The sequence below is a fragment of the Chenopodium album genome, chromosome 14, assembly GCF_948465745.1.
Source record: "Chenopodium album chromosome 14, dcCheAlbu1.1, whole genome shotgun sequence".
Classification (NCBI taxonomy): Eukaryota; Viridiplantae; Streptophyta; class Magnoliopsida; order Caryophyllales; family Amaranthaceae; genus Chenopodium; species Chenopodium album.
The window spans coordinates 6,629,660-6,653,959 of NC_137847.1; the positions used below are offsets into that span (position 1 = coordinate 6,629,660).

General features: G+C 33.7%; 2 protein-coding genes and 1 pseudogene across 2 annotated transcripts; 2 read left to right on the forward strand and 1 right to left on the reverse strand.

Annotated features, from left to right (window-relative positions):
• The first annotated feature begins 3,148 nt into the window (after positions 1 to 3,148).
• On the forward strand, positions 3,149 to 4,405 carry LOC145578742 (protein VACUOLELESS GAMETOPHYTES-like; annotated as a pseudogene).
• A 1,431-nt stretch (positions 4,406 to 5,836) lies between these two features.
• On the reverse strand, positions 5,837 to 10,974 carry LOC145578743 (uncharacterized). The gene is made up of 8 exons (XM_081636043.1): positions 10,709 to 10,974; positions 10,495 to 10,619; positions 10,360 to 10,397; positions 8,398 to 8,508; positions 8,113 to 8,192; positions 7,434 to 7,470; positions 7,129 to 7,170; positions 5,837 to 6,205 (listed from the first exon to the last, which is right to left on the reverse strand). Exons 1-8 carry the CDS (start codon positions 10,904 to 10,906, stop codon positions 6,129 to 6,131), a joined length of 708 nt encoding a protein of 235 aa, XP_081492169.1. The 5' UTR covers positions 10,907 to 10,974; the 3' UTR covers positions 5,837 to 6,128.
• A 1,514-nt stretch (positions 10,975 to 12,488) lies between these two features.
• On the forward strand, positions 12,489 to 24,160 carry LOC145578744 (uncharacterized). The gene is made up of 13 exons (XM_081636044.1): positions 12,489 to 12,795; positions 12,903 to 13,070; positions 13,342 to 13,478; positions 13,574 to 13,723; positions 15,218 to 15,319; positions 15,896 to 16,060; positions 16,596 to 16,706; positions 18,611 to 18,708; positions 20,290 to 20,413; positions 20,609 to 20,698; positions 22,139 to 22,183; positions 22,904 to 23,224; positions 23,800 to 24,160. Exons 1-13 carry the CDS (start codon positions 12,702 to 12,704, stop codon positions 23,824 to 23,826), a joined length of 1,632 nt encoding a protein of 543 aa, XP_081492170.1. The 5' UTR covers positions 12,489 to 12,701; the 3' UTR covers positions 23,827 to 24,160.
• The last annotated feature ends 140 nt before the right edge of the window (positions 24,161 to 24,300 follow it).

The window sequence follows — 24,300 nt, forward strand, 5'->3', positions numbered from 1 at the left end:
AAAACCATCTAACTTAGAATCAATAACAAAATCAGAATTTTCTACTCCGATTGAATGGTGTTTCTTGGTAAAGTTGCTACTAACATTATTTATAAGTGGTTTTAAATTATCAAAATAAATTCTTAATCAAATATAAATAAATTTATGAATGTTAATCATTAAAAATAAATGCAAATCTATAATAACATTATTTCGATATATGAGACAAATTAACAAATTAACAAATTACGTTAAAATTATTTACATATGAACAAATAACTACATGTACAATATATTATATTACACAAGATTTTTATTAAATAAATAGTGAGGTCAATTCCTAATATTTTGAATTTAGATCTGCTAAAGACTAGTGAGAATGACAGCCAATAATTTTTTTATAAACTTAGATGTGCCATATAGGTTTATGATTGGTGGGTAAAATCTAATGGTTCTTATATATTGATATGTTTAATGGAAAACGCATTTCTTTATAAAAATCATCCGACTCAGAAACAATACCCAAAGATTGTTTAGTGCACTGATAATTACAAAAAATATCATCAATCATTACCCTAATCTTTTATGTATTAGGTATACCCTCGTAACTCTTTTCATTCATCATGTAATAATAAATGTCTTGTATTGAGCTCGGCAACAAACATACTTGATCGGCTAAGTGACTTAGTTTTTCAATAACAATGCATAACAATTTAATTAAGAACTTGCAAAAACTTTTGTGGACATGCTTCTTGTCCTGAACATGTACATGATATCTCTTAGGTAGTTCAACTGCATCTCCATTGAAACACTTGGATTACAAGACAAGTAATTTATTTTTAATTGTTGAATAAGAGAAATTTGTTGCATAGTCAAAATAAGTGTCAACATTTAAAACATAATGAGGACCTTTTAATTCCAATTGAATCTTCGTTAGTCTTTCACTTAGTGCAGAACTCTCTTCCTTTGAGTGGCTAATGTGCTCCATAAAAAATCAACAAACAAAGAAATTAAGATTTGAAGAAGAAAAAGATGAAAAAGGTGTGTTGATTTAGCTATCGAGAAAGATGTTTCGTTTGAACTTCCGGTGTTCTTTCTCTTGTTTTTTCTTTCTTATAGGGTTTAATAAACTTTCCCTTTTCAAGTCCTATTTAATAAGTTCTTTCTCTTTCCTTACATTTAAATAATGTTTTTTCTTTTTTTTTTTCTTTTCTTAATTATTTTTTATTCACATATTTACCCTAATATGATCTTCCATCATTAAGTGTCGCTAATTTGTTATCTAAACAAATGATTGGTAATTTATTTATTTTTTAGTTGGTAATTTGTTGTAATAACGATAAGTATAATAGTTTATTAAAATTAAGTTTCATAATATATACTCCGTAGTGTTGGACATTTGATAAATCCTAACTTTCTTTCTTGGACTTTATTTTCGTGTCTTCGCAAGCAACTTTGAAGAGCAAGGACATGGCGATAATAGATACAACTTTTAGTACTACAACATGTAAAAACAGATTATTTGTTCAAAAAGGAATTACAAGAATTTCTCTCATTCAATTATGTTAAAATAGGCCCCAATATATTTTTTATCGCTCTAGGCCTCCAAAATCTCAAAAACGATCTTGGCTTTAAGACAACCTCCATTGGACGATTGCTCCCGCCTTATCTTGTGATTTAATCTGACATAAAATTTCCATAAAATAACCCCATTTGGACATTTAGGAAAGAGAGTGGATGTAGAACTAAGGAGCAGAAAACAAAATCACTATAGCTAATTGAGCTAACGAAACAAAGAAATGAACAAGGTAAGCGGCAGCTAGAAAAAAATGTCATTTTGGAAAACAAAATATCATTAGTCATTTGTAATCAATCTTATTTATGAAAACAAAATGTCATTAGTAATCAATCTTATTTATGAATCAATCTTATCTAGAAAACAAAATATCTATTTTTCAAAAAAAAAAAAAAAAAAAAACACAAAATATCTAGAAAAAATATCTACGTAGAGAAAAGTATGTTGTTTCTTTTGTAGATTGTTTTTGTAAAAAAATAAAAATAAAAAGACAAAAGTGAACGCAACACTCTGTAGTATGACTTAGATGCATTGAGCACCCTGAACTTGACGTAGTAGTCAAAACACCACCAACTATAGTGTTAGATGCGATGCATGTCTTAAATGAAAATTTCCAACCATTTATTTAACCGGAGGAGGTAAATCTTCACTCTCTAGAACACTTTAAAGTAATGGTGAACAATTCTCATCCACTTGGCACGCGCACATTCACCTCCTCTGGTGAAATAAGTTGTCGGAATTTTTCATTTAAGGCACGCGTTGCACTTAACACCATAGTTGGTGGTGTTTTGACTACTACACAAAGTTTAGAGTGCTCAGTGCATCTAACCCATACTTCAAAGTGCTCGATGCACCTAAGTCATAATTCAGAGTGTTGCGGCCAATTTTGCCAAATAACAACTAAGAAAAGTATGAGTTTGCAAGGACAGAAGATAGAAAAGAGAAGGCGGCTGTTGTAATCCATATTAGTTGTCTAATTCTTCCACAGAAGTTTGATTAATCAAATGAAACTATACTGCTCTCAAAAAAAAAAAAAAAAAAAAAAAAAAAAAAAAAAAAAAATGAAACTGTACAGAAAACCACTATACACATCCATACAAATTCCACACTTGTCACTTGGTTTTTTATCATTTGTTTTTTGGCTAACAAATTCTTAATTGCAACCCACTTGTACTACAAATACAAAAACTTAGGCAAACGCTAATTTATTGCAAATTGACAACATTAAATTGACTTATACTTATGTTAGTTGACTTTAAGTCAACTGATCTTCTACCACATATTTTTCTGCTTGAACGTCTTAATCCCATAAATAAGGTCAGCTGTATGAACCAACATGAGGATTTCTCATGTGATCATCCATTCTAGTACTATACATACTCTCAATCATTGTAACTTATGTCAAACGATGTGACAAAAATTTTACACTAGTTGTTACTGACTTGCCATAACTCTTCTTTTTTATCCAGATTTGGGACCGGTAGCGGATAACCCACAATTTTAAAGAGATGAAAGACATAACAATAGATTTAAAATAAAATAAAATAAAATAAACTACATTAATAAGGGGGAGAGATAGAGAAAGTCATTGGTCAAATTACGTAATTTTGAAATTATTTTACAACTTCTAAAAGAAATACATATTAGTGCATTATATATATTTCCTATATTACCCATAATGATTAGTACTACCACATAAGCAACTATGCATCAACCAGAGCAAGCTGCAAAGTGGATCCAATACAGCAAACACACAAAACATCCATTAAAGGAAGTCTACAAAAACTCAAAATTCGAGTGCGAATGCTGCAAAACTGAGGGTTGAGGCATGAGATATCGATGTGATCAATGCAATTTCGATACTCATTCGACGTGTGGGACTTGCCTGACTTCGATCTCTTCGTTCACACATCTAAAACACACACTACAACTAATGGAGAAACCAAACTTACCTTTCCATAAATGTAACCTTTGTCAAAATCACATCAAAGGTATGGTTTATAGGTGTAAAGAATGCAGCATTTTTGTGCATCCTGTTTGTAGTCAATTGCCTGAATATTTGGTCAAACATGACAAACATCCTCCTCATTCTTTGAAGCTTCAACTAATGGTCTCTAGTAGGTGTGATGTTTGTGAAAAATCATGTAAACATTGGAGGTATTTTTGTGAAATTTGTGATGTTCATATTCATGTTGGGTGTTTGTCTGGCAAAATTCCTAGTGATGATGATGATGATGAAGGTGGGTTTGGATTTGTTGGCGAGGTTGTGGTAGGAATTTTAGGTGGTATTGCTCAAGGTTTATCTTCATGAATCTTTTATACTTCATAATTTCATATTAGTCATTTATTGTGATCTTGTAATGGTTGACAATAAACTCGAACCACCAGCCTTTTGGTCGATGATATATAATAGCTCTAATCCAAGAGCTATTTATACGCATATCGATCTGTCCATGAATTGGATTTGATCTCTCTCCTAGTGATAGTTTGGAGACTTTCGTTTTTCATTACAACCTGATTCGTTGATAGGAAAGTGTGTGGTCGTACTGTGTATGTTAGTTCTTTGTCTACAATCAATTGAATTGGATTAAGTTCTACTTCAATATGACAATTATCCACAGACCACTTGTAGAAACTTGTATCAAACATGGTTATTAAATAGTGTGTTATAAGTACCATTTATCATCAAAGGCCAAGACTTCAAATTAATATATATGGGGCAATTTGATTTGATTTGTTTCCATTTGATTTGTAGGTAAGTTGTATTTGTTTCAATTTGATTTATATTTTAATGTAAATGTTGTAAGACTTCAAATTAATATACATGAGGCAACTTGAGTTGTATTTTAATGTAAATGTTGTAAGACTTCAAATAAATAAATATGAGGTATAGTTTGTACCAAAAAATAATACATATCTACTGTACACAGTATTTAATTAGATGATTAATTATGCCAAATATGCAAATATTAATAGATTCAAAGCTCAACTTGTCTTCTATTAATGGTCGATGTCAAGCCGCCCATATTAGCAAAATGTTGCATATTTTGGTTAAGTACTAATATTCCCTATGTATTTTTAATTCCCAAAATTTCATATGTAGTTGACTATATGGTGTGATCGAGGTTACTTGGTCAAAGTTTACTCGACTAGTAAGAGGTTGTGTGGCTAGAGTTACTCAATATTCAACTTTTTGTTATTTAGGGATTTAGGGGTCATTAATAATTTTTGGTAAAGGCCCCGGCAAATTCCAAGATGACACTAAACTTAAAAGCTAAAACATGCTATCTCTAATACAAAATCCTGCCACTGAATGGTGGTTCAATTTTTAATAATATCCACCTATATTATATCCCCAAATTAGATATCCTTAACAAATTCAGCCTTTTGTATTGATTTTAATGTATTATCACTGTAATCCACGTATACAACCTAATTCAATTCCACGTGCTGACATACGAACACGTGTCGACCTAAGCTGGCTAAGTAAACCCACACATACGTACGACCGTACAGCTACAAAAACCACATTCATACTTAGCAATAACTTAAAAAAACAAGTCAAAATCATGACAACATCCAAAGGCTTACTCATGAAGAAATTATTGTTACCATGCTCATCCAAAACATCAATAAATTCAATCTATGTTAGTCCTAAATTTTTTATTAGGACTATAAGTTCAAATGACAGAAGTAAGGAGCAACATCCTAGTAGAGAAGAGACCATTAAACCTGATCAAAGGCCAGGTTTAAGCCCTGGTGGTCCAGATTTGGTGAGTAGTCCGCACGACTCACCGCCTTCAGATCGTGAAGATCGAAGTCCTCATTTCGGTTGGGATCCGACACTTTCGCCTCCTAAAGGACCTCTGGATCGAACACAGCCTGATCGTCCCCCGCCTTCGTATCACTCTTCCTCTTAGGGTCATGGGCCTCATAGCTAGTCACCTTACTTTGTAGAACTATAATTGCACTCAGTCCTACTCACTAGTTTCTTTTTAGCTTTTTGTAACTTGTCTTGACGTCTTGTACTAGTTTGTGTAACATTTTATTTTTGTCAACGAGTTTACTTACATGAATATGAATGTATGATATAACTACGCTTATAATTTTGGCTTCTATATGATTATTTTATACTAAGTACTGCTAATAGGAGTAGGTTATCATTTACAGAGAAATTTTGATTATCGGCAACGCTTCTGTAAATGAAATCATAAACCAGGAAGAAGAATATTGGTCTAAAGTCTCCTATATATGACTAGAGTATGCACAAAACTAGCTTCATTTCGACAAGATACTCTCAAGTCACTGATAAGTTGTCAATACAAAAAGACGTAAAATCGACTGTAAGCCAACCGATGTTGATGGAGTTATCTATGAGTTAGTTCTAGCAAAAGCGGTAAGATTGGTTGACAAACCATATTTTACTTTTAAAAAAAAAAAAAAAAAAAAAAGCCATCCTGAGATTCCAACACTCATAAGATCTAAACAATCTAAACAGGCAGGGAGTCAGACCTTCAGGTGTTACAAAGCTTCAAGCAGGCTGAAAAAAGATGCTGCTGTAACAGGCAGGGAGTCAGACCTTCAGGTGTTTTGTTCTTCTTGATGCTATCTCCAATGCCCATGCTTTGCCAATATCAGTTTGAAATTTCCCTGAAAACAGGTGTTCATTTTCACAATCAAACTGCAGATTACAGCCAAGTCTGTAAGCAAAATCAACAAAATGCAAAATCAAGAACTCATGATCTCTATCTGAGAATTAATGAGCGAGTACGAATAACAATGAGGAAAATTGTACTCCTAATTCCTAATGCACTTAGAGCGTCTAAGAAAAAAAACTGCATAATTCCTACCTTTTCACCATGCTTTCGATCTATGTTGGTCTAATGGTCTCCCACCACCACATAAAAAACACGAAAGGTTGGAGGGAAGAGGGGGGAGGGGGTGGGAGAATGCAAGCGTTACAGGATGGGTTTGGCATAATCTAAATAAGTTTACCTAATTGAAGAAATCTTTACAGCCAATTACGTACAAAGACATAAAATCACTTAAGTGAGGAGTTTGTGTAATTGTTTTTCTTAGTTAACATCCTCTACCTAACTAATAAATAAGAACAAAAAAAGATAATGAAAAACAATGATACATTAAAGCAGATGTATTACTATGGGCATTCATGCATCGTTTTATTACCTTAACTGATACCCTATACTCAACATTCACACATCGTTTTATTACCTTCACTGTAACCTATACTAAACACACTGTTGATAGCTTACAAATACAAATATTGCTGTCTATCTTAGTGCTTTGATGTTAATTATTAAACAAAGCAAATTGTCTTTGCTCACATTGAAGGTGGGAATCAATTATTTTCTTATATACACAATACAGTACAGTATTCCAATGGGACAGATGTATCCCGTAGGCCAACATATCCTTCATATAGTTGTAGTGTGAAAGTCCACATTTCAAATATTAAGGAACAAATTTCATGTTAAAATCAACAAAAAAAAAAAAAAAACCTCCTACATTGGTAAACATAAACAAGAAGGTTGAAATCAATTAGAAATGCCTACCAGCAGTGGACTCAAAAAACTCCTCCAAATCCTTCCCTTGTTCTGTGCAAGGACAAAAAAGAAGTTGAACATTAATTTTCATCTCAACACAACAGTCTCCAACTAGCTAAAATGTCTTCAAGCAATTCAACGTGTATGTCATCTCAAAGAAGAGTAAAGAATCGAATTAACTGTGAGCAATTCCAACATCAAACGCTTAGACCAATAATAGAAACAAAGGGGGGAAAATATTTTGCACCATTTCGCATTAACTAAACGATAGAGGACTTTTCCATAGTTATCACCACTTATGTTGACATCCTTACCTTTTTCATACTCCAATGCCTGAAGTATCATCTCAACCTGAAGGGGGGAAAGAAAAAAAAGTACATTAGAATGACAACAAGACACTGAGCTAATCTTATACGGAGTATGAAACTTGGTTTTACTAGATCACATTCAATTTATAGTATCCAAATCACATTCATAAACTACAAATGTTAAAACTTAACAATTTGGTTGCACTAAATTTGATAGCCTCATAACTTGAAACAACACATTCTTGTGATGCATGATCGACTTCATAATACAATCCTTTAAGAATATAACGTGAAGCAACAATTCAACCATAGCTTTTACGAAGAAGGTAAAAGGAACATTCACGTATTCCCATGATTTTCCAGGGGTGTGATGCAAGTAAGTTGAAGCAAAAAGTGATACCACAGCGGTACAGCCTACTTACATCATATACACAAGTCTGAAAGTGACTTGCTACTATGCGCAATCATATGATTATAGATATGGCTAGAAGTCAGATAATATCAGACTTAGTCTATTATGTACAACCTGAAGCCTAAGTCAAATGGCATAATGCATCTACTACCAAAAAGTGAATATTCAAGACTTGATTGCAATAGCTGAGAAGAGAATGCTGCAACATAAATTATGATCTTAAAGAACACAGAAGAATGTAAATTGCTGAAAAAAGTGCAGAAGTTAACATACTTTGTCGAAATCCTTGACAATCTTTGCTTCAAGTGATGAACTTTCTTCATACTCCATCCATAAATCATGTATCTCTTTGGCTGCAATTATAAATATTGCTCAGAGAACATAACTCAATCAACAAATACAGCAACTTAGAAATTCCACTAGGAGGCTAAATGGAAGGGGTTGATATGTCCTTTTCATTTTCCTTTTTTTTCCACTGAATGCCTTCCTCCCTCCCCTCTTGTTCATCAGAAATAGAGTACACAATGAGCCAGCTAGAGAGTAAGGCACAGAAAAAACCTCTTGATCCTCCACCAAGGAGATTGCACATATGGTCCAGTGCTTCCCTTTCTCTACGGCTCTTTTCTGTCTTGGAAATCCCATCGCAAGGAGTAATATCACCTACAATTGCTGCAAGGGAAAGGAGAACAAAGAGAAAATGTATTAAACTTAAAGGGAAACAGAAAGAAGTCTTATAGAGTTTAAAGGACAGCAATGACATTTTGTTATTAATAATCACTTATCATGCAGCATATTATATTTACACAACATTTACATCAGTTAAGCTTAAAGCAGTATCACCAAACAAATAACATCTTTGCCTATCCTATATCATGAAATTTTCTCCCCAGGAGGAGAAATTGTAGCGCTTTTAAGAGTTTAAGGTATGAATAGTACTTAATTTTGCAGCTGAAAGGCCAATTATCATAGAATCTCCAACAACATCTTGCATTTTATATCTCCTTCCTTTTCAAAACAGAAGCTATTCCAATTAAGGGGCCAATTATGCCATAAGCTTTGTCATGCCATTAAGAAGCCACATGATACTCTCGTCAAAAAAATAAAAATAATAAAAATTTTAAAAAATAAAAAGGAAGAAGAAGGAGAAGAAGAAGAAGAGAAGGAAAGACATTTTCTTGAAATCATGATTGAAAAATGGGAGCCTCTAGTGCTATTAATTTAGAGGTATGGAACGAAAGGAGTAAACTGAAGCACTCTTTGTTGCATCTTTTATGTCTACAAGTAACTAATAGGACATCATTGGTTTTTTTTTTTTTTTTTTTGAAAGGACAAGAAAATCAGGAACTAAGGAAGAGCATATTGTTTAAAAGAGGTGTCCTAGGATGTCAGAATCAATTATATATAGTAGTACTTGAAATTTTGAAAGTTTATGAAATATGCCAAAGTACTTGCAGTAAGAGGTGGAAATTGGATCTCAGGTAGGCATGAGCATACTATTCATCTAAATCATTAAAGATATCGTATGAACATTCCAATACTGTACCATTAAAGCTTAGAAGTATTCTCTTGCTTTGGGAGCTTTGTAGGGAAAATGTGATGATTTAGACAATAGTACATCCCTTAATACCAAAAAAAAAAAAAAAAAAAAAAAAAAAAAGTGATGAAACTTTACGTTGCTCAGGCACTCAGAGGGCAGTCTCAGGCAGTACTAGTTCAACTGTAACCTTAAACTTTGAACTCAGATATCTAATTTAGAGCTGGTTTTGAGATGCACAAGTAACAGGGTATCTTCACCGCAGTGAGAAATGCCTCAATGAAAATAAAACTACAAGCTAACAAAAACCGTCATTGCCCATCAACCAACACCCTAACACTATATTTAAGGTGCTTCAGATTTATATCCAAACTTCCAAGTGCTAAACGATATGAAACTAAAAATAATATACCCCTCCATCTTCCTTTTCCACTCTACTTTTCAGCAAAGTTTTCATTGCACTACCATCCCCACTATCTAAAAGTGAGATTCTGATTTAAAAGGAATACATTTCTCATGGCCCCAAGTAGGTTTTACAATTTCCTTTCCTTTTTCCAATATTCATGCCAATGCTAATGCCGTAACCTATAGCCAGATTTCTCTATTTTCATATCTCCACAAATGACCTTTTAAGTGATTGAGTTACTATCTTACTACTCAGCATAACGCTAACCAAACAACTTAGTAATGCCGGCGTTAATTCACCAGATTTCAATATGCCTTCGAAAGCTCAGACAATTATAAAATCTCAATTCACAATCTCATGAATTTAATCCTAGTTCTCTTGATTCTATTCATACCTCACATTCCAATTCTAATCAACCTCCATCACAACTCTTGTTCAAGTACAAACATTAACATTCTAAATTACAAAACAAGTAGACGAATACAAAAGTTGTCTTTCAACTTAGCAATTCCAAAACTACAAAAAAAAACAAATTCAGCAAACTCATTTGAATTGTAAAATCAAATCAAAATCCTCATACCTTCAGCCATATCATGGACAATAGCCATCTTCACACACCTTACAAAAAACCCCACAAAAAAAATTTCAGAAATCTTATACTAACACTACTTTTGCTAATATTAACAATCAAATAAATAGCCAAAATAAAACATACTTATCACGATTAACACCAGGAATATCAGCAGAAATGAGAGCCATTAACCCCATACGATACATATGGTCAGAAATTGATTCTGGGTTTTGAACCTCTCTCTTTACCCACCCTGCCCTTTTCGTTGTCTGCCATAAAAACCACAAATTCATCCAAAATAAGAAAAACCCAAAAAAAAATTACTAGAATTTAAAGTTAAAGCAAGATGAAATTGAACCTTGAGACGATGGCATAGTGTGAGAAAGTCGATAGCAGAAGAGGGAGAAACAGAAGCATTATCTGGGTTGTTATTGTTGTTGGAAGAGGAGGAAGCCATGCGAAGAAGCTTGGGAGTTGATGAAAAGGAGGTAAATTTGTTGAGAGAGGATAGGAAGGAGGGAAATGTAGTCAATGAACTTCTGCTTACACTCCACATTTTTTCCCCTTCTTGGCTTGGGTTTCTTTTTTGGGGCCCTTTCCCCTTCTTTTCCGGGGGAGTGATACAAGGTTTAAGTGCATATAACGGGGTGTGAATTAGGTCGTTCGAGTCGGATTATGTTCAATTATAGGGTGTAAATTAAGTTGTTTTGGTCGGATTATGTTCAATTATAAGGTTGAAACGTCGAATTAGATCGTTTAGCTCGAATTAAGTTCAATTATGGGGTGTGAATTAGTTTGTTCGGATCGGCTTCCATTTAATTATAAGGCATATCGTTTTGGTTAGATTATGTTCAACTACAGGTGTGAATTATGTCGTTGAGGTCGGATTATATTAAACAGCGAGGTGGGTTTTAAGTCGTTTCGGGTTGAATTATGATCAAGTTGGTTTTGTATTCGAAAACAGGTCGCATTGAGTTTGTTTACAATGTGCTTATTACGATAAACAATGAGCGCATTTGAGTTTGATGCGAATGGTTATTATAATAAATTTGATTGAAAATTGTTAAGGCAAGTCTAGTGATTTTAGGTGGAATTTGAGTTTTAGTTGTGTATTTATGGTCTAAAATGAAGTCTCGCCGAATAGCACATCATTAATCTTTTATTGGTCCTTTACTTCAAAAATTGTGTAATATTGACAATAGGTAGTTAAATGGGAATCAAAGTTGCCTTTATATTAGAAATGTGAGTCAATAAACTCAATATCCTCCTCAGTTATATCTAATGACACGTGTTTTATGAAAACAAAGGATGGTTGTTTGAAGATGATGGTGTGGTGCGAAGAGAAGGATGATGAAGAAGATGGTGGTTCACATTTTCAATGGAGGACGGAGTTGAAGGAGGATGAATATTATGAAACAAAAAACAAAGGATGGTTGATTTTTTTTTTTTTTTTTTTTAATATGTAAATGAATGCTTAAACGAAGGAGGATGAAGAAGATAGAGGTCTACTAAGAGGATGGTGTGGTGCGAGCATAAAGATGATGAAGAAGATGGTGGTTCACAGTTTCAATGGAGGATGGAGGATGAAGAATAATAAATAAATAAAAAAGTATATCAAAAAAATAATAAAATATTAATACAATTGCTATGCCATTTTGAGATACAAATTTATTAATCAATAAGAGAAAATGGGGTTCCCTTAGTCCCCTCCAAAAACATCTAGTATGCCCTTCCAACATAAGTTCATCCTCCATACGTGTTTGTGTGTGTGTTTAGAGCTACAAGCCTACAAGGACGGGTAATGAGAATCGTTAGAATCGAAAGGGAAGCTCTAATCATTTGAGCTAATGAGCTATCCCTCACTCTCATTGAGAATGTAATACCATAAATCACTTTGATTTAAGATAATTCTACCAAATCTAAAATGATCTAGTTTTTAAAAAAATAAATATACACGTACACCAACCTGATATGATACAAGTCTAATATATATCAACAAGACTGAATCCGAATCCGACTTGCACATCCAATTTGAGAGCTCTATTCCGACGATAACATAATTGAGTGCTTAAGAAGAATCACATGTTAGAAATATAAAAAAGGAGAAAAGGAGTACGAGATCACACGCTCTAACACTCTTGCACACAATTAAAACACCCGCCTACTTTTCGTATTCCAACGCCGTCGAAATTCATTTCCTGGAATTAACATCAAATTCAACTCTCCAAACTTCATCACATTTCACCAGAATTTCTTCAACGAAGAACCCTAATTCTTCATTTACCCCAAATTCAACCTCATCATCATTGCATTTTTGAACAATTTCAACAACTTCTCTCTCCTCCTCTGCCATGGCTGCATTTCGTAGGCTTCTTCCTTCCCGCTCATTTGGTGTCTTTACTCGGACTTGCAGTTCTTGGACTTCTTCTGCTTCTTCTACTGAAGGTACTTAATTACTTAATTCATTATAATTTTTGACTTTTCTTGCGTTGAATTTGGTTATAATTTGAGCATTTTGATAATTTTTGATGCAATGATGTTCAATCTTGTAGGAATTGAAGGGAGTTTGCGGCATTTCAGTGACCAGAAAGTGTTGAGAATCAACGATGGGGTAGTCGAGGATGAAGTTGAGAGAATTCGGAGTGATTTAGAGATTGCCAAGCAGTGTTTCCATACAATTCCACAGACTCTTCAGTCTATGCCTAAGATGAATCCTGAGGGTATAGTTCTACCTCCATTTCAGATTAATCATTCATTTGGCTAATCTTTAATCTTGTATAGTTTGCATTTTAATATCAATGCAATATGTGCATAATGTTGAAAGGCACCTGTATTGTAATGGAGGGAGTGATTCTTGTTTAATGGTTTAAATGCACATTGACTTGGATTGAATAATTGATATTGTAAAGACGCTTTACATTGATATTGTTTAATGCACTTTGACTTGGATTGGATTATTGAATCAACACTATGTTGGGATTGCTCTCCCAGGGATATATGTGAACAAGAACTTGCGATTGGACAACGTTCAGGTTTATGGGTTTGACTATGATTACACATTAGCACATTACTCTGCTCATCTACAGGCTTTGATTTATGACCTTGCCAAGGAGCATTTAGTCAATGAGGTTCAATGTTTTTTCTTGAAATTTGAATCAGTTGTTTAAGCCATTGGCTTCTATTTCTTTGTTATATCTTACATAGTCTACTCTGATGGTTGCAGCTTAGGTATCCAGAAAGCTGCTTGAAGTTCAAATATGACCATAGCTTCCCTATTAGAGGTTTGTACTATGACAAGTTAAAAGGGTGTCTCTTGAAGTTGGATTTTTTCGGATCAATTGAGCCTGATGGATGCTTCTTTGGTCGTCGTAAGGTGGGTTGTGACCTCTTATGATTATTGCTTCTATGCATTGTCTCATTTATTTTAATAGTAGTGTTTTCCTTGAAATTAGATTTTGGAGGTTTACATTGTACTTATAATGAGTATGTTATAAGTTAGTTGTATTTTAGTGTAATCTTGCTACCCCTAAATGAATGAAATAGCAGAATCCTCTATTTAGGATTACAAAACGAATAACTCTTAACACCGTCATTTGGAATATTGTCACAAATGGGATGGACTGTTGTGTGATAGTAGATTCCTCTATCCTGTTGCACAGAATCAGCACATTAAAGGATTGGTAATGACAAGATTCTCATGTACTATGTTGGGAATTATGTAAGAGCTCTCACTTTTCTAATCATGAAGTAGGGGGTTCCTGTTCTTTGTTGGTCAATCTCATAGCCACTGACTAGCCTTATTAATGTTTGTGCACATGAGATATGGGCTGTTATTATCCACTTGCCACAAGGATTCTTCTTGTGTAGATGAGCTTTTGGGCAATCATTGGCGTATTCCCTGAGCATTGCCCTCTTGCCAACTTGCTGTTTTGTTGATGGAAAAGTTTATAATTGCTCATATATGCATTTGAGACCCCCACCCCCTTCATTATATTTTTAACTTTATTTTCATTTTATTGTTAAATTCTTCTATCTCTTGCTAGTTGCTACCCCTCCTAAAGCTCACCCATCCAGAAGTGGAAAAGATAAAATACAAAGCAGTTTTGCAATATGATATAAAAAAAATATTAATTGCAAGGATTTTGCATAAAGAAGCTCATTTTCTGTGATGTGCATACCTTGTGTCTTAGTTGTCCCTTGCACTTTTCTAAACCAAGCTTTTATATAAACTGTACACTGATATTCATAAAAAGTGATGTAATTCGTGGAATAGTTAATGTCATTGGAACACTATCAAAATGCTTTATGATTAAAGGTGTACCATCCAAGCTGAACTTAAGCACCATGTTGAACCATCAATGAGCAAATAATAAGGTGGAGAAAAAGAAAGTTTGGCTCTTAGATGACAATGGTAATGCGGTTTTAAAGGATGCTTAAATGCTTTATTTTACCATTGTCGTAACTCTACACCGCATTTTGCAGCTACAAGAAATCTAAAGCAAGGTATTGATTAGCCCAAGGTGCACTTAGGTGATGAGGGGCCTGCTGCCAGCCTCATTGAAGTGTGGTGCTCTTAATAAATATCAGAAAATTTTAGAGTAAACTTTCAAGTTTATGCGCCTCACCTAGCTCAAAAGAGTTCTGTATTTGATCCAAAGCTTATTATACTGTTCATATTTGATAGGAAAACTGGACATTTGTGTCTGAGAATCACATGTCTTTTCTCAATCACCCTAGAATTGGACTTTATTGTGTCTCCTAGGAATGATTTCATTGTGTAGCATACTCTATCTTAATTGATGCAAATAAATTGGTCTATAATGAGGAATATCTGATTCCTGCTGATGTTTTCCATTTGTATGTACAGCTAAGGCGGGAGGAGATAATAGAGATGTATGGAACAAGACATATTGGTCGCCATCAAGCACGGGGGCTTGTTAGTTTGATGGATTTTTTCTGCTTTAGTGAGGTAAGGCCCTTTTTCATCACATCTTTCTAATAATTGCATGCTGTTATCCTGCCTTGCTTTAGCAATCACATTATTAGTCTGTTTGTATTTATAGGTTTACATTATTAGTCTGTTTGTATTTATAGATTCACATTATGCCAGCATAGGTAATAAGTAGTGGGGTTGTACAATATATTTATTTTATAATATGTTTTAACTTTCCAACGTTTGTATAGAGAAAAATCAAGCTGTAAATCTAAAACCACCTTCTACCCTTTCCATCCTCGCAATTTTTTAGAACGAATAAAAATATAGAGGAATGGAAGAGAGACAAGACTGAATGAGAATAATTGATGGTTTTGTATATTGTTAAACACACAATAAGTGTGTGGAAATAAGACATGATTGTTGTTATTATGATTTCTTGTAACATTTATATTGCTTCAATAACAGTCTTAATGGTCAAGCAGATAATTTTATTTCTGGCATCAACTGCACTCTTTTAACTTATATGCAGCCCCCCTCCCTCTCTTCCTCCCCCCCCCCCCCCAAGTCCTGGTCTGCTTGTCTAACTCCCATTTGCTTGCTACATTGAAGGCATGCTTGATCGCTGATATCGTGCAACATTTTGTCGATGAAAAACTGGAGTTTGATGCTTCGTATGTCTATCATGATATCAATCATGCAATTCAGCATGTTCATAGAAGTGGAGTAGCTCATAAGGCAATCATTGCTGATCCTGAGAGATATCTTGTTAAAAATGTGGGTAATTATGCCGTTTCTTCACTATCACTAGTAATTCTGTGTTACTCCACTATCCATACGTCCCAAAAAAAGGTTTTAAGTTTATAGTCTATACATCCTCAAAATACATTTATAACTGTAATGGAATTTTAAACAAAAAATATATAGTATTGATTTGAATTTTAAAGTGACTAGAGAAATGATTCATCATGTCCTCAATTCTTCCCAAATTTCAAAGTGTATCCTATATTTTGGGACAGAAGAAAAATTATTTTCTCAGATTTTATTGAAGTGTCAATTTGGTTTGTGCATAAGAATTATAGACATTAGCAATTTGGTTAAATTACTTTTTTTTCAATGATAGTGAAGTTAGAGCTTTTTCTGCCTTAGGAAATGGAGTAACTAAAACTCGTTGGCTATTATGAAACTGTCAAGATGACGGTTAAATAACATTTGAAAAAGTTTATCACCGACAATTTGATAGTGTGATGCTTATTTATTTAAAAGCACTCAATAATATTTTTAATATGGCTTGCATTGTTTAATGCTACAGGATCAGTTGTATTGCTTTTTGAAGATGCTAAGAGACAAAGGAAAGAAAATGTTCTTGCTGACTAATTCACCCTATTATTTTGTTGATGGCGGTTTGCGCTTTCTTTTGGAGGTAATTTTCACACTGTCAATTCTTCCCTTCATGCACATCTTGGTTCACTAACTTTACAAAAGTGTTAAAGACAGGTTTAAACTTTATGTAATGTGCTTTACAGAGTCTGTTTATCATATCTGGAGTCATAGGATTGCTATCATCTTTAAAAATGAGCATAAGAGTCTGAATGTAATTGTTCAGGAAGTTATGTTTCATGTTGCATGTAGATACACTGATGCTCTTAGGAGTCAGTTGAGGATGTAGCAGCAGGGTTGTCTGCTTGTGTCTTTTGAGGCTTTTTTTGTTTGGAGGCTGAGCTCTTTTGTAAGTAACTTTGTTACTCTGTTTCTTTCTTGGTTATTAATTCTATCAATTGCCAAAATATAATAAAAATTTACGAAGGTACTAAATTCAATAATACAAGCTGAGGGAAACACAAATAACGAATCAGATATATACTTCTATTGTGAAAACAATCAAGGTATCTCTAATTTACAGTAAATAAATTTATGGTAATAGATAATGATATATGTTTAATTTTACGACAGTCATCCTACAAGTATAAGCTTTAACATTTTCAATAAATTTCTTAGTCTCTTGGGTAATGCTTTCCTGATTTCCCATTAGCTTCCATTCTTCTCTGTAAAAAGGACTGCCCAACATGAATTTGGAATTTATGTGCTCTTATAGAAAATTAAAGAACATACAAACATGCAAAATTAATGTGTAGTTGGTATCACCAGTTTAACACCTTTTGGCAGTATATACTACTTCCTCTAAACCTAGATTAGTAAACTCATACTTATAAATCAATTCATCACCAAGTAATATATTTCTGTTTTCAAATTATTTAACGACTAAAAAACTTATATTATCTGAGGAAAGAGGACCAACACCAACAGTGGGATGTTAAATTCATAGTTGGCCGTTTGTTTTTTTATGGTGTGCCGTGCGCCTTAATGAAGGCAAATTAGGCTTGGAGGCTATTTTCTGTGCATTGGAGAGACTTGGGTCTTCCCTTTTACAGTGTTAGATCTGCAATAGGCTTGTTTTGTTGGCTTTAGAGGTGCCAAGGAAAAGATGTGGTGGAATTGTTTTATGACTATTATGTGGTGTTTTTGTTAGAATGAAATGCAAGCATTTTCTGTGGAGCTGCTATATTAACTGATTTGTTGTGGGTTTGATTAGATATCTAGCATAGGGCCTTAAGATTTACTCAGGCAGAGATTCAACGCAATTGGACTTCAGTATATCTTGGAAAAATAGCGATAAGGAAAGGAGCTACTGACTATGCACTGGAATGCAAAGGAGATATGATGACAAACACCTATAGCCACAGATGAACAGTTTTTAGGACCATAATGGTAAAAAAGAAAGATTCACAATGACAACAGTGCAATTTACATGAGTAGATGACAAAATAAACTTATAAATTCAAGATTTCAAGAAAATATTTTGGTTTTTTTTTTTTTTTTTTTTTCCACGTATATCTATTGCTGAAGGAAGAGAGAGGGGAAGAAGAGGGTTATGGTGAGTGGGTGCAAAGAGATTCTAAGGTTTTTCTGGGGTTTCACTCCCATGTAGTTTTTGGGTCTCTTTGTTATATTGTATGGATTTATAGTAATGTATGAGGATTGTGCACGTCCTCATATTCCCAATCCTTATGAACTTTTAGTAAGCCATGATTGCCAAGAATGTATTGGGATAAGAAACAACTGAGTTAAGAAAATAACTATTTGGTAGGATTTATTTTCAAAATACGTAGTTATTTATACTCTAATCTCCTGCTTTATTTTTGAGGATCCTTTTAATTGTTTTGCACTTGTTCTTCACATTTGTTTTGTCATTTCAATAAATTATATCTTATTTTTGAAGATTCATGAAGTTAAAAAATTGTAATGTTCTTTTAATGTGTTGATCAGGATTCCCTGGGCTGTGGTGACTCTTGGAGAGAACTATTTGATGTAGTCATTGCTAAAGCCAATAAGCCAGACTTTTATACGTCAGAGCGACCATTCCGGTTAAGATCTTATGCTCTTCTAATTGGTTATTAATGTGTAGATCTTAACCAGTATCACATTATTTATCTATATGTGGTTTGTTCTGGTGCATGCCATGGATATGGGAAGTTAAGTTGCTATCTACTTCATTTACTATCTGACAAGTCCACAATTTTATTTTTTTTATTTTTATTTATTTATTTATTTTTTTTTGGGCAAGGGGTGGAGGGGAGCTTGGAAAGTAATTAGCAAGTTTGTTGAATCCCTGTTAGAAAAAATAACCTCTTCCCCTTTAATTGTAAATGGCTTTCACACTTCATACGAGTTTGGAAGAGTCTGAATGACCTATAAATAATGTGGATTACATAGGTTTATAGCTTCCAATTCCCTTAAATGTTGTGCTTTAAGGTATTGATTAATATGTCAACTGTTAAGGAAGTATGGTGTGTTGGAATTCGGAAAAAAAGGGGGAAATGAGAATCAAACACTGTTGTATATGTATATATGCGTGCATTGATGCCATGCATGCCGATGTCTGTTTATATGGGTATACATGTATGTCTCACTTTGCATGTGTTTGTGTGAGTCTGTGCCTACTATTTGCTTCTGATTTGTTTGTGACAAAAAACCGCGCATGAGTAGTATAACCCGTAAAGTGGCACCCCCAATCCAAGTTAAATATTATTAAATATACTGTATTTGATTAAAAGATAGTTAAGATGGTAGCACTTAGATACTCTTTTTTATTGGTCTTAAGTTCACAACACCCAATAATAAACATCTCTATTGTCGTTAAAAATGTTTACAATTGATGGATGATGTGACATTTCTCTAGTGCATGAGTAGGGTGCTGCTTGGCACATGTACTTTCTTAGATATGCTCTTTAATATAGATTAATATATACAAAGTATATTTTGACATAATTATGAAATATACTTCTCCTGTTTCTGTAATGTAGACCCATTACTTAAAGAAAATATGTGTTAAGAGAGAGAAGGCAAAAGCAAGTATGTACAACAGTATTAGTGGAAATGTAAAGCAAGGAGAGGGAAGGCAAAAACTACTGGGTAAATCAGAGTATAAGGGTAAAAGTTACCCAAACAGAAAATGTGTCAACTAAAAGCAACTTCCCAATTATGAATATTTCCGTTGTTCTTTTTACTTGTGCCATATAGAGTTTTAAGCTTATCACTACTTAATTTGTCATGAATATCTTTTATTATCTTATAGTAAAGTTATTAAAAGTTGATGTATTGAAAGTATATATCTAGACGAATCTAACAAGATCCTTCACGACTATATCTTTCTTTATGCTCACAACATATGGTCAAAGGAGTGTGTGAATGGTATAAAAGTGCAAATGGTGCAAGTATCAATGAATTGAAGAAGTACATGTCAATTAATAAGAAGCAAATTTAGTAAGTATTTACAAAGTATTTAAAAGTTAAAACTTTGGACTTAACTGGACATATGGAGTCCAAGAGGTCAACTCCAAAATTATATACCATGATGAGAACATTTGTACTAGTTACTTTCTCGAATTCATGCATTTTTATTTCATTGACTGCAAAGTACTGATTTTGATCTTTCTGTGGCACAGATGCTATGACACGAGCAAGGATACGTTGGCATTCTCTAAGGTGGATGCTTTTCTTCCCAATAAAATATATTACCATGGATGTCTGAAATCCTTTCTCAAAATTACAAAGTGGCACGGGCCAGAGGTATGTCAAAATTTGCTTTATCTTACTGAAAGGCTCCTTTATAGCATTAGGTTTCTTCTACTGATTCTGCTTGCTGGAGCTTAATTGTATAGAAAATGTGCTATCATTACTTCACTGAAACTGCAAGCTTTTAGTATTATTCTAGCTGTCCCGCGTCATCTTTTGTTCCTTTCTTTAAATATCTACATTTTGTAGGTCATTTACTTTGGTGACCATTTGTTTAGCGATCTTAGAGGGCCTTCAAAGGCAGGGTGGCGTACTGCTGCTATCATTCATGAATTGGAAGTAAGTTTTTTGTTAATTTTGTAACAATTCTTTTTGTCTTATCAATTAATTGTTTTGGAATGTATGCAATGTTCTTCATTTATTGCATTGCCTCTTTTAATATACTAATCCTGAAAGCCTGAAACTGATATTACTATCATGCTCCCTGGATCATAATTTCTTTGTTAACTGGTTTGAATTTATATCTTTTCCACACCTGTTTTGAATTTCAATGAGGTTTTGTGGGAAAGAAGCAGAAGTATTTATGAGCAAAATGTCCGGCACAGCCATTTAATTTACTAGATTAAGGGTGACATCATTAAATCTTTTATCTGATGAACAACATGAAAAACTTACTAGAAAGAAGTGCATACTGCGTAAGTAGGTGAAATCTGAAGTTTCAATATGAGATAAGGTTGATATCTTTCTGTGCAATAATGATGATTAAGACTTGGATTTCTGATGTTGACATTGCAAAGACTTTGATGTTCTCATTTTGAGCAGAATAAGTAATATACCTCTACTAAAACTCCTAATTTCTAAACATAATATCCTAATCAATAAGGAAACTTCATGCTCTGTGCTGTCAATGACTTTGCCGCATTTACATGTTAGTTAATCACTTTGCCAAGCTCCCATCAAGGCTTTCAATTAATGTCAAGATACTACTTGACAGTTGACACGCTCGTGTGGTTAGCTTGGGTTGCAACCTAATATCACTAACTAAAATGTCTTGAGAATTTGGAATCCTAAAAGCCAATAATGGAAAACATAAATTGATACCTCTACACCTCTAGTTTGAAGTATTTATCTCAAAGCAACTCCTTGCTTCTAAAATTGTTGATCGTTTTATGAAGTATTTCTATTCAATCTTGATACACATCTTATCATCTACATACCATTGCATATTATCACCATCATTAAAAAATTTGAGCAGTGCTCTACATGGCGAACTTCTCACTAGCTACTCTAAAACAATAACATTGACCTGGCCAATGTTATCATTTTTTTTTTATTATTATTATCAAATCCTCATCTTGAAATTGCAATTTTTTGTAGATTGTGGGGTTTTTTTTTTTAATTCCAAATAATAATTGGGCTTACTTTTTGGATAAATGTGCTTTAAAGATTTGTTGTTGGTGATAACGTGTATAGATGATGAGATGTGCGTCACAACTAAAATAGATCTTAAATTTTTTCTACAAATTTTGAAGCAAGGGAGTGTAGCACGGTGTGTCAGTATTAATGCTTCAAATCAGTGTCTTCTTAATGCATTATTGGGTCTAAGGATTCCAAATTGTCAAGATATTTTAAGCACTGGGTGGATGTATATAGCCACTTTCTGATCATGGGATTAGTGTTCCTGTAATCATAGTCCTGGAATAAATTTCATCCATTGATGCTTGTGTAGTTTTTTCAGTTCACAAGCTCCTTTATAACGGTTTGATTTGATTTTTGCAGAATGAAATACGTATTCAGAATGAGGAATCTTATCGTTTTGAGCAGGTACCCTTTGTGATCTTTGTGATGTTCTTATTTGTCACCTCCACCGCCCCATTCATTTGTGGTCAATATTTTACAATCACTGATGGTAGTTGCAACTTGATGTAATCTCACATATTGCTGACTATATCTCAGTAAGGTTGAGGATGTAGAAATTGATTATCTTAACAAACAATGCTATCTGATAATCTGATTAACCGGGATATCCTATGACTGGAATATCACAAGTTTACAGTTTTGTTACATGTACAAATGATGATTAGGTCATGTAATTTGCCAGCCAATGATGAAGCAAAGAAAATGAGATCAAAAGCAGATTTCACATAAACCTTGCAAAGTTTTAGACTGTACCAATTTATACTTTTTGTTGTAAAAAATTAATAAAACTGCTGCATACAATAGGATTTACTTTAGGATGTATGCTATTTCAAATTTTCATTTGAATTTGTGACACTATACTATTAAAACCATTAAATAACTGATGGTTGCTCCCATTTGATTGGGGTAATAATAAAGACTTGTTATAATACACATAAAATAAAGAGTAGTTTCTAGACGTGATAGTTTAACCACATATTTCAGTTGTACACTCATCTTTGCCAAAATTATTGGACTATATTAATGCTTGTGCTAGATTCTGTTTTCAAAATGTGTTAAGTCCCTTGATTTCTTTTTATTCATATGCTATGGGTCTTCTAAAGCTTTATCTCTCTTTTGGCACAGGCGAGATTTCACATTATCCAAGAACTCCTAGGTAGATTGCATGCAACTGTTGTAGATTCACAAAAAAGTGAAACATACAGGTCACTCATGAAAGAGCTCAATGAGGAGAGGCAAACAGCACGCTGCACCATGAAAAACATGTTCAACAAGGCTTTTGGGGCCACTTTCCTCACTGATACTGGTCAAGAATCCTCCTTTGCCTATCACATCCATCAGTATGCAGATGTTTACACCAGTAAGCCAGAAAATTTCCTGTTCTATCCACCTGAAGCATGGCTTCATGTGCCCTTTGATGTCAAGATCATGCCACATCATGTGAAGGTATGATGATGTTTTCCAGCGAATTTTGAGTTTATGTGAAGTCAACCTCTATGCTTTTCCATTGTTAGCCTGGCATATTTATTTGGGCAGAGGGGGTGGGATGAGGAGGGAGTAGGAGGGAGGGTTTTCCGTCCAAGACATTCTTTTATGACATTTGAAGTTGAAACAACTAAAGATATGTTGCTGGGTCTTTTATCTCTACCCATTTTCTTTCTCCCACTCCACTTCTGCATGGGCTGCCTTTTTGGCTTTTTATTGTTGTATGATGATGATAAGCTTGAACAGGAATGGACTGATAGCTGAGTTTGTACTAATGAACCTTGAAGTGATTAATTTAACTCTGGAAATTTCTGTTGGGAAGGACTTTTGAAGAAAATGGAGAGACCCATTATTAGAAAAAACGAAAAGGAAGAGAGGGGGAGGGGGGATTAAAAATGGTTGAGCTTGGTTCTCAATGGGACTTATATCAATAATATCTTGTTGTTAATAAGTTAATTACTTAGTTCTTTAATATACTCATATTAATCTTTGATTCTTTGTGCAGTAACTTATATCTTACGTTTAATGTTGTTCAGGTTCCTTCAAGCTTGTTCAAGACATAGGAGACATTCGTTTTAATCATTTAGGATTGTTATAACTTTGGACTCAAATTTTGATCCTGTGAGTAAAGTCTGCTTGCTCACTGCAAATGATTTTTTTTTTTTGCTTATACAAAATACAGTTTAGGCAAATGTTGTAAAGTTCGAAATACAGTTTAGGCAAATGTTGTAAAGTTCGAAATACAGTTTTTGCTTATTCCATAACATGTAGATTATGAAAAATCTTATACACAACCCAAGGTTGATAGATAAGAAAAAGAATATAGAAACAATAATCATTTGTAAACATCATTATTTTTTACCAATGTATTGCCTTTAATCATTTTCTTTCTATGTAATACTCCATAAGTTGGATAAATATTTCTTCAATGTATTTCGTGACATTTACTTTGTATGTTAGATAATAATATTTAGTGTTTGAACGCATCTTGTTCAACTTTGGCTTGGTTTGAGCCTAATTCACAAATGTTTGATCAT

Coding starts and splice junctions, on each gene's coding strand:
- LOC145578743 (XM_081636043.1), bottom strand. CDS start 10,906: ATGTGGAGTGTAAGCAGAAGTTCATTGACTACATTTCCCTCCTTCCTA. Junction 10,620..10,708: donor CACTATGCCATCGTCTCAAG/GTTCAATTTCAT, acceptor TTTTTATGGCAG/ACAACGAAAAGGGCAGGGTG. Junction 7,171..7,433: donor GGCATTGGAGTATGAAAAAG/GTAAGGATGTCA, acceptor GTCCTTGCACAG/AACAAGGGAAGGATTTGGAG.
- LOC145578744 (XM_081636044.1), top strand. CDS start 12,702: ATGGCTGCATTTCGTAGGCTTCTTCCTTCCCGCTCATTTGGTGTCTTT. Junction 13,479..13,573: donor AGGAGCATTTAGTCAATGAG/GTTCAATGTTTT, acceptor TGATGGTTGCAG/CTTAGGTATCCAGAAAGCTG. Junction 20,414..20,608: donor CAAAGTGGCACGGGCCAGAG/GTATGTCAAAAT, acceptor TACATTTTGTAG/GTCATTTACTTTGGTGACCA.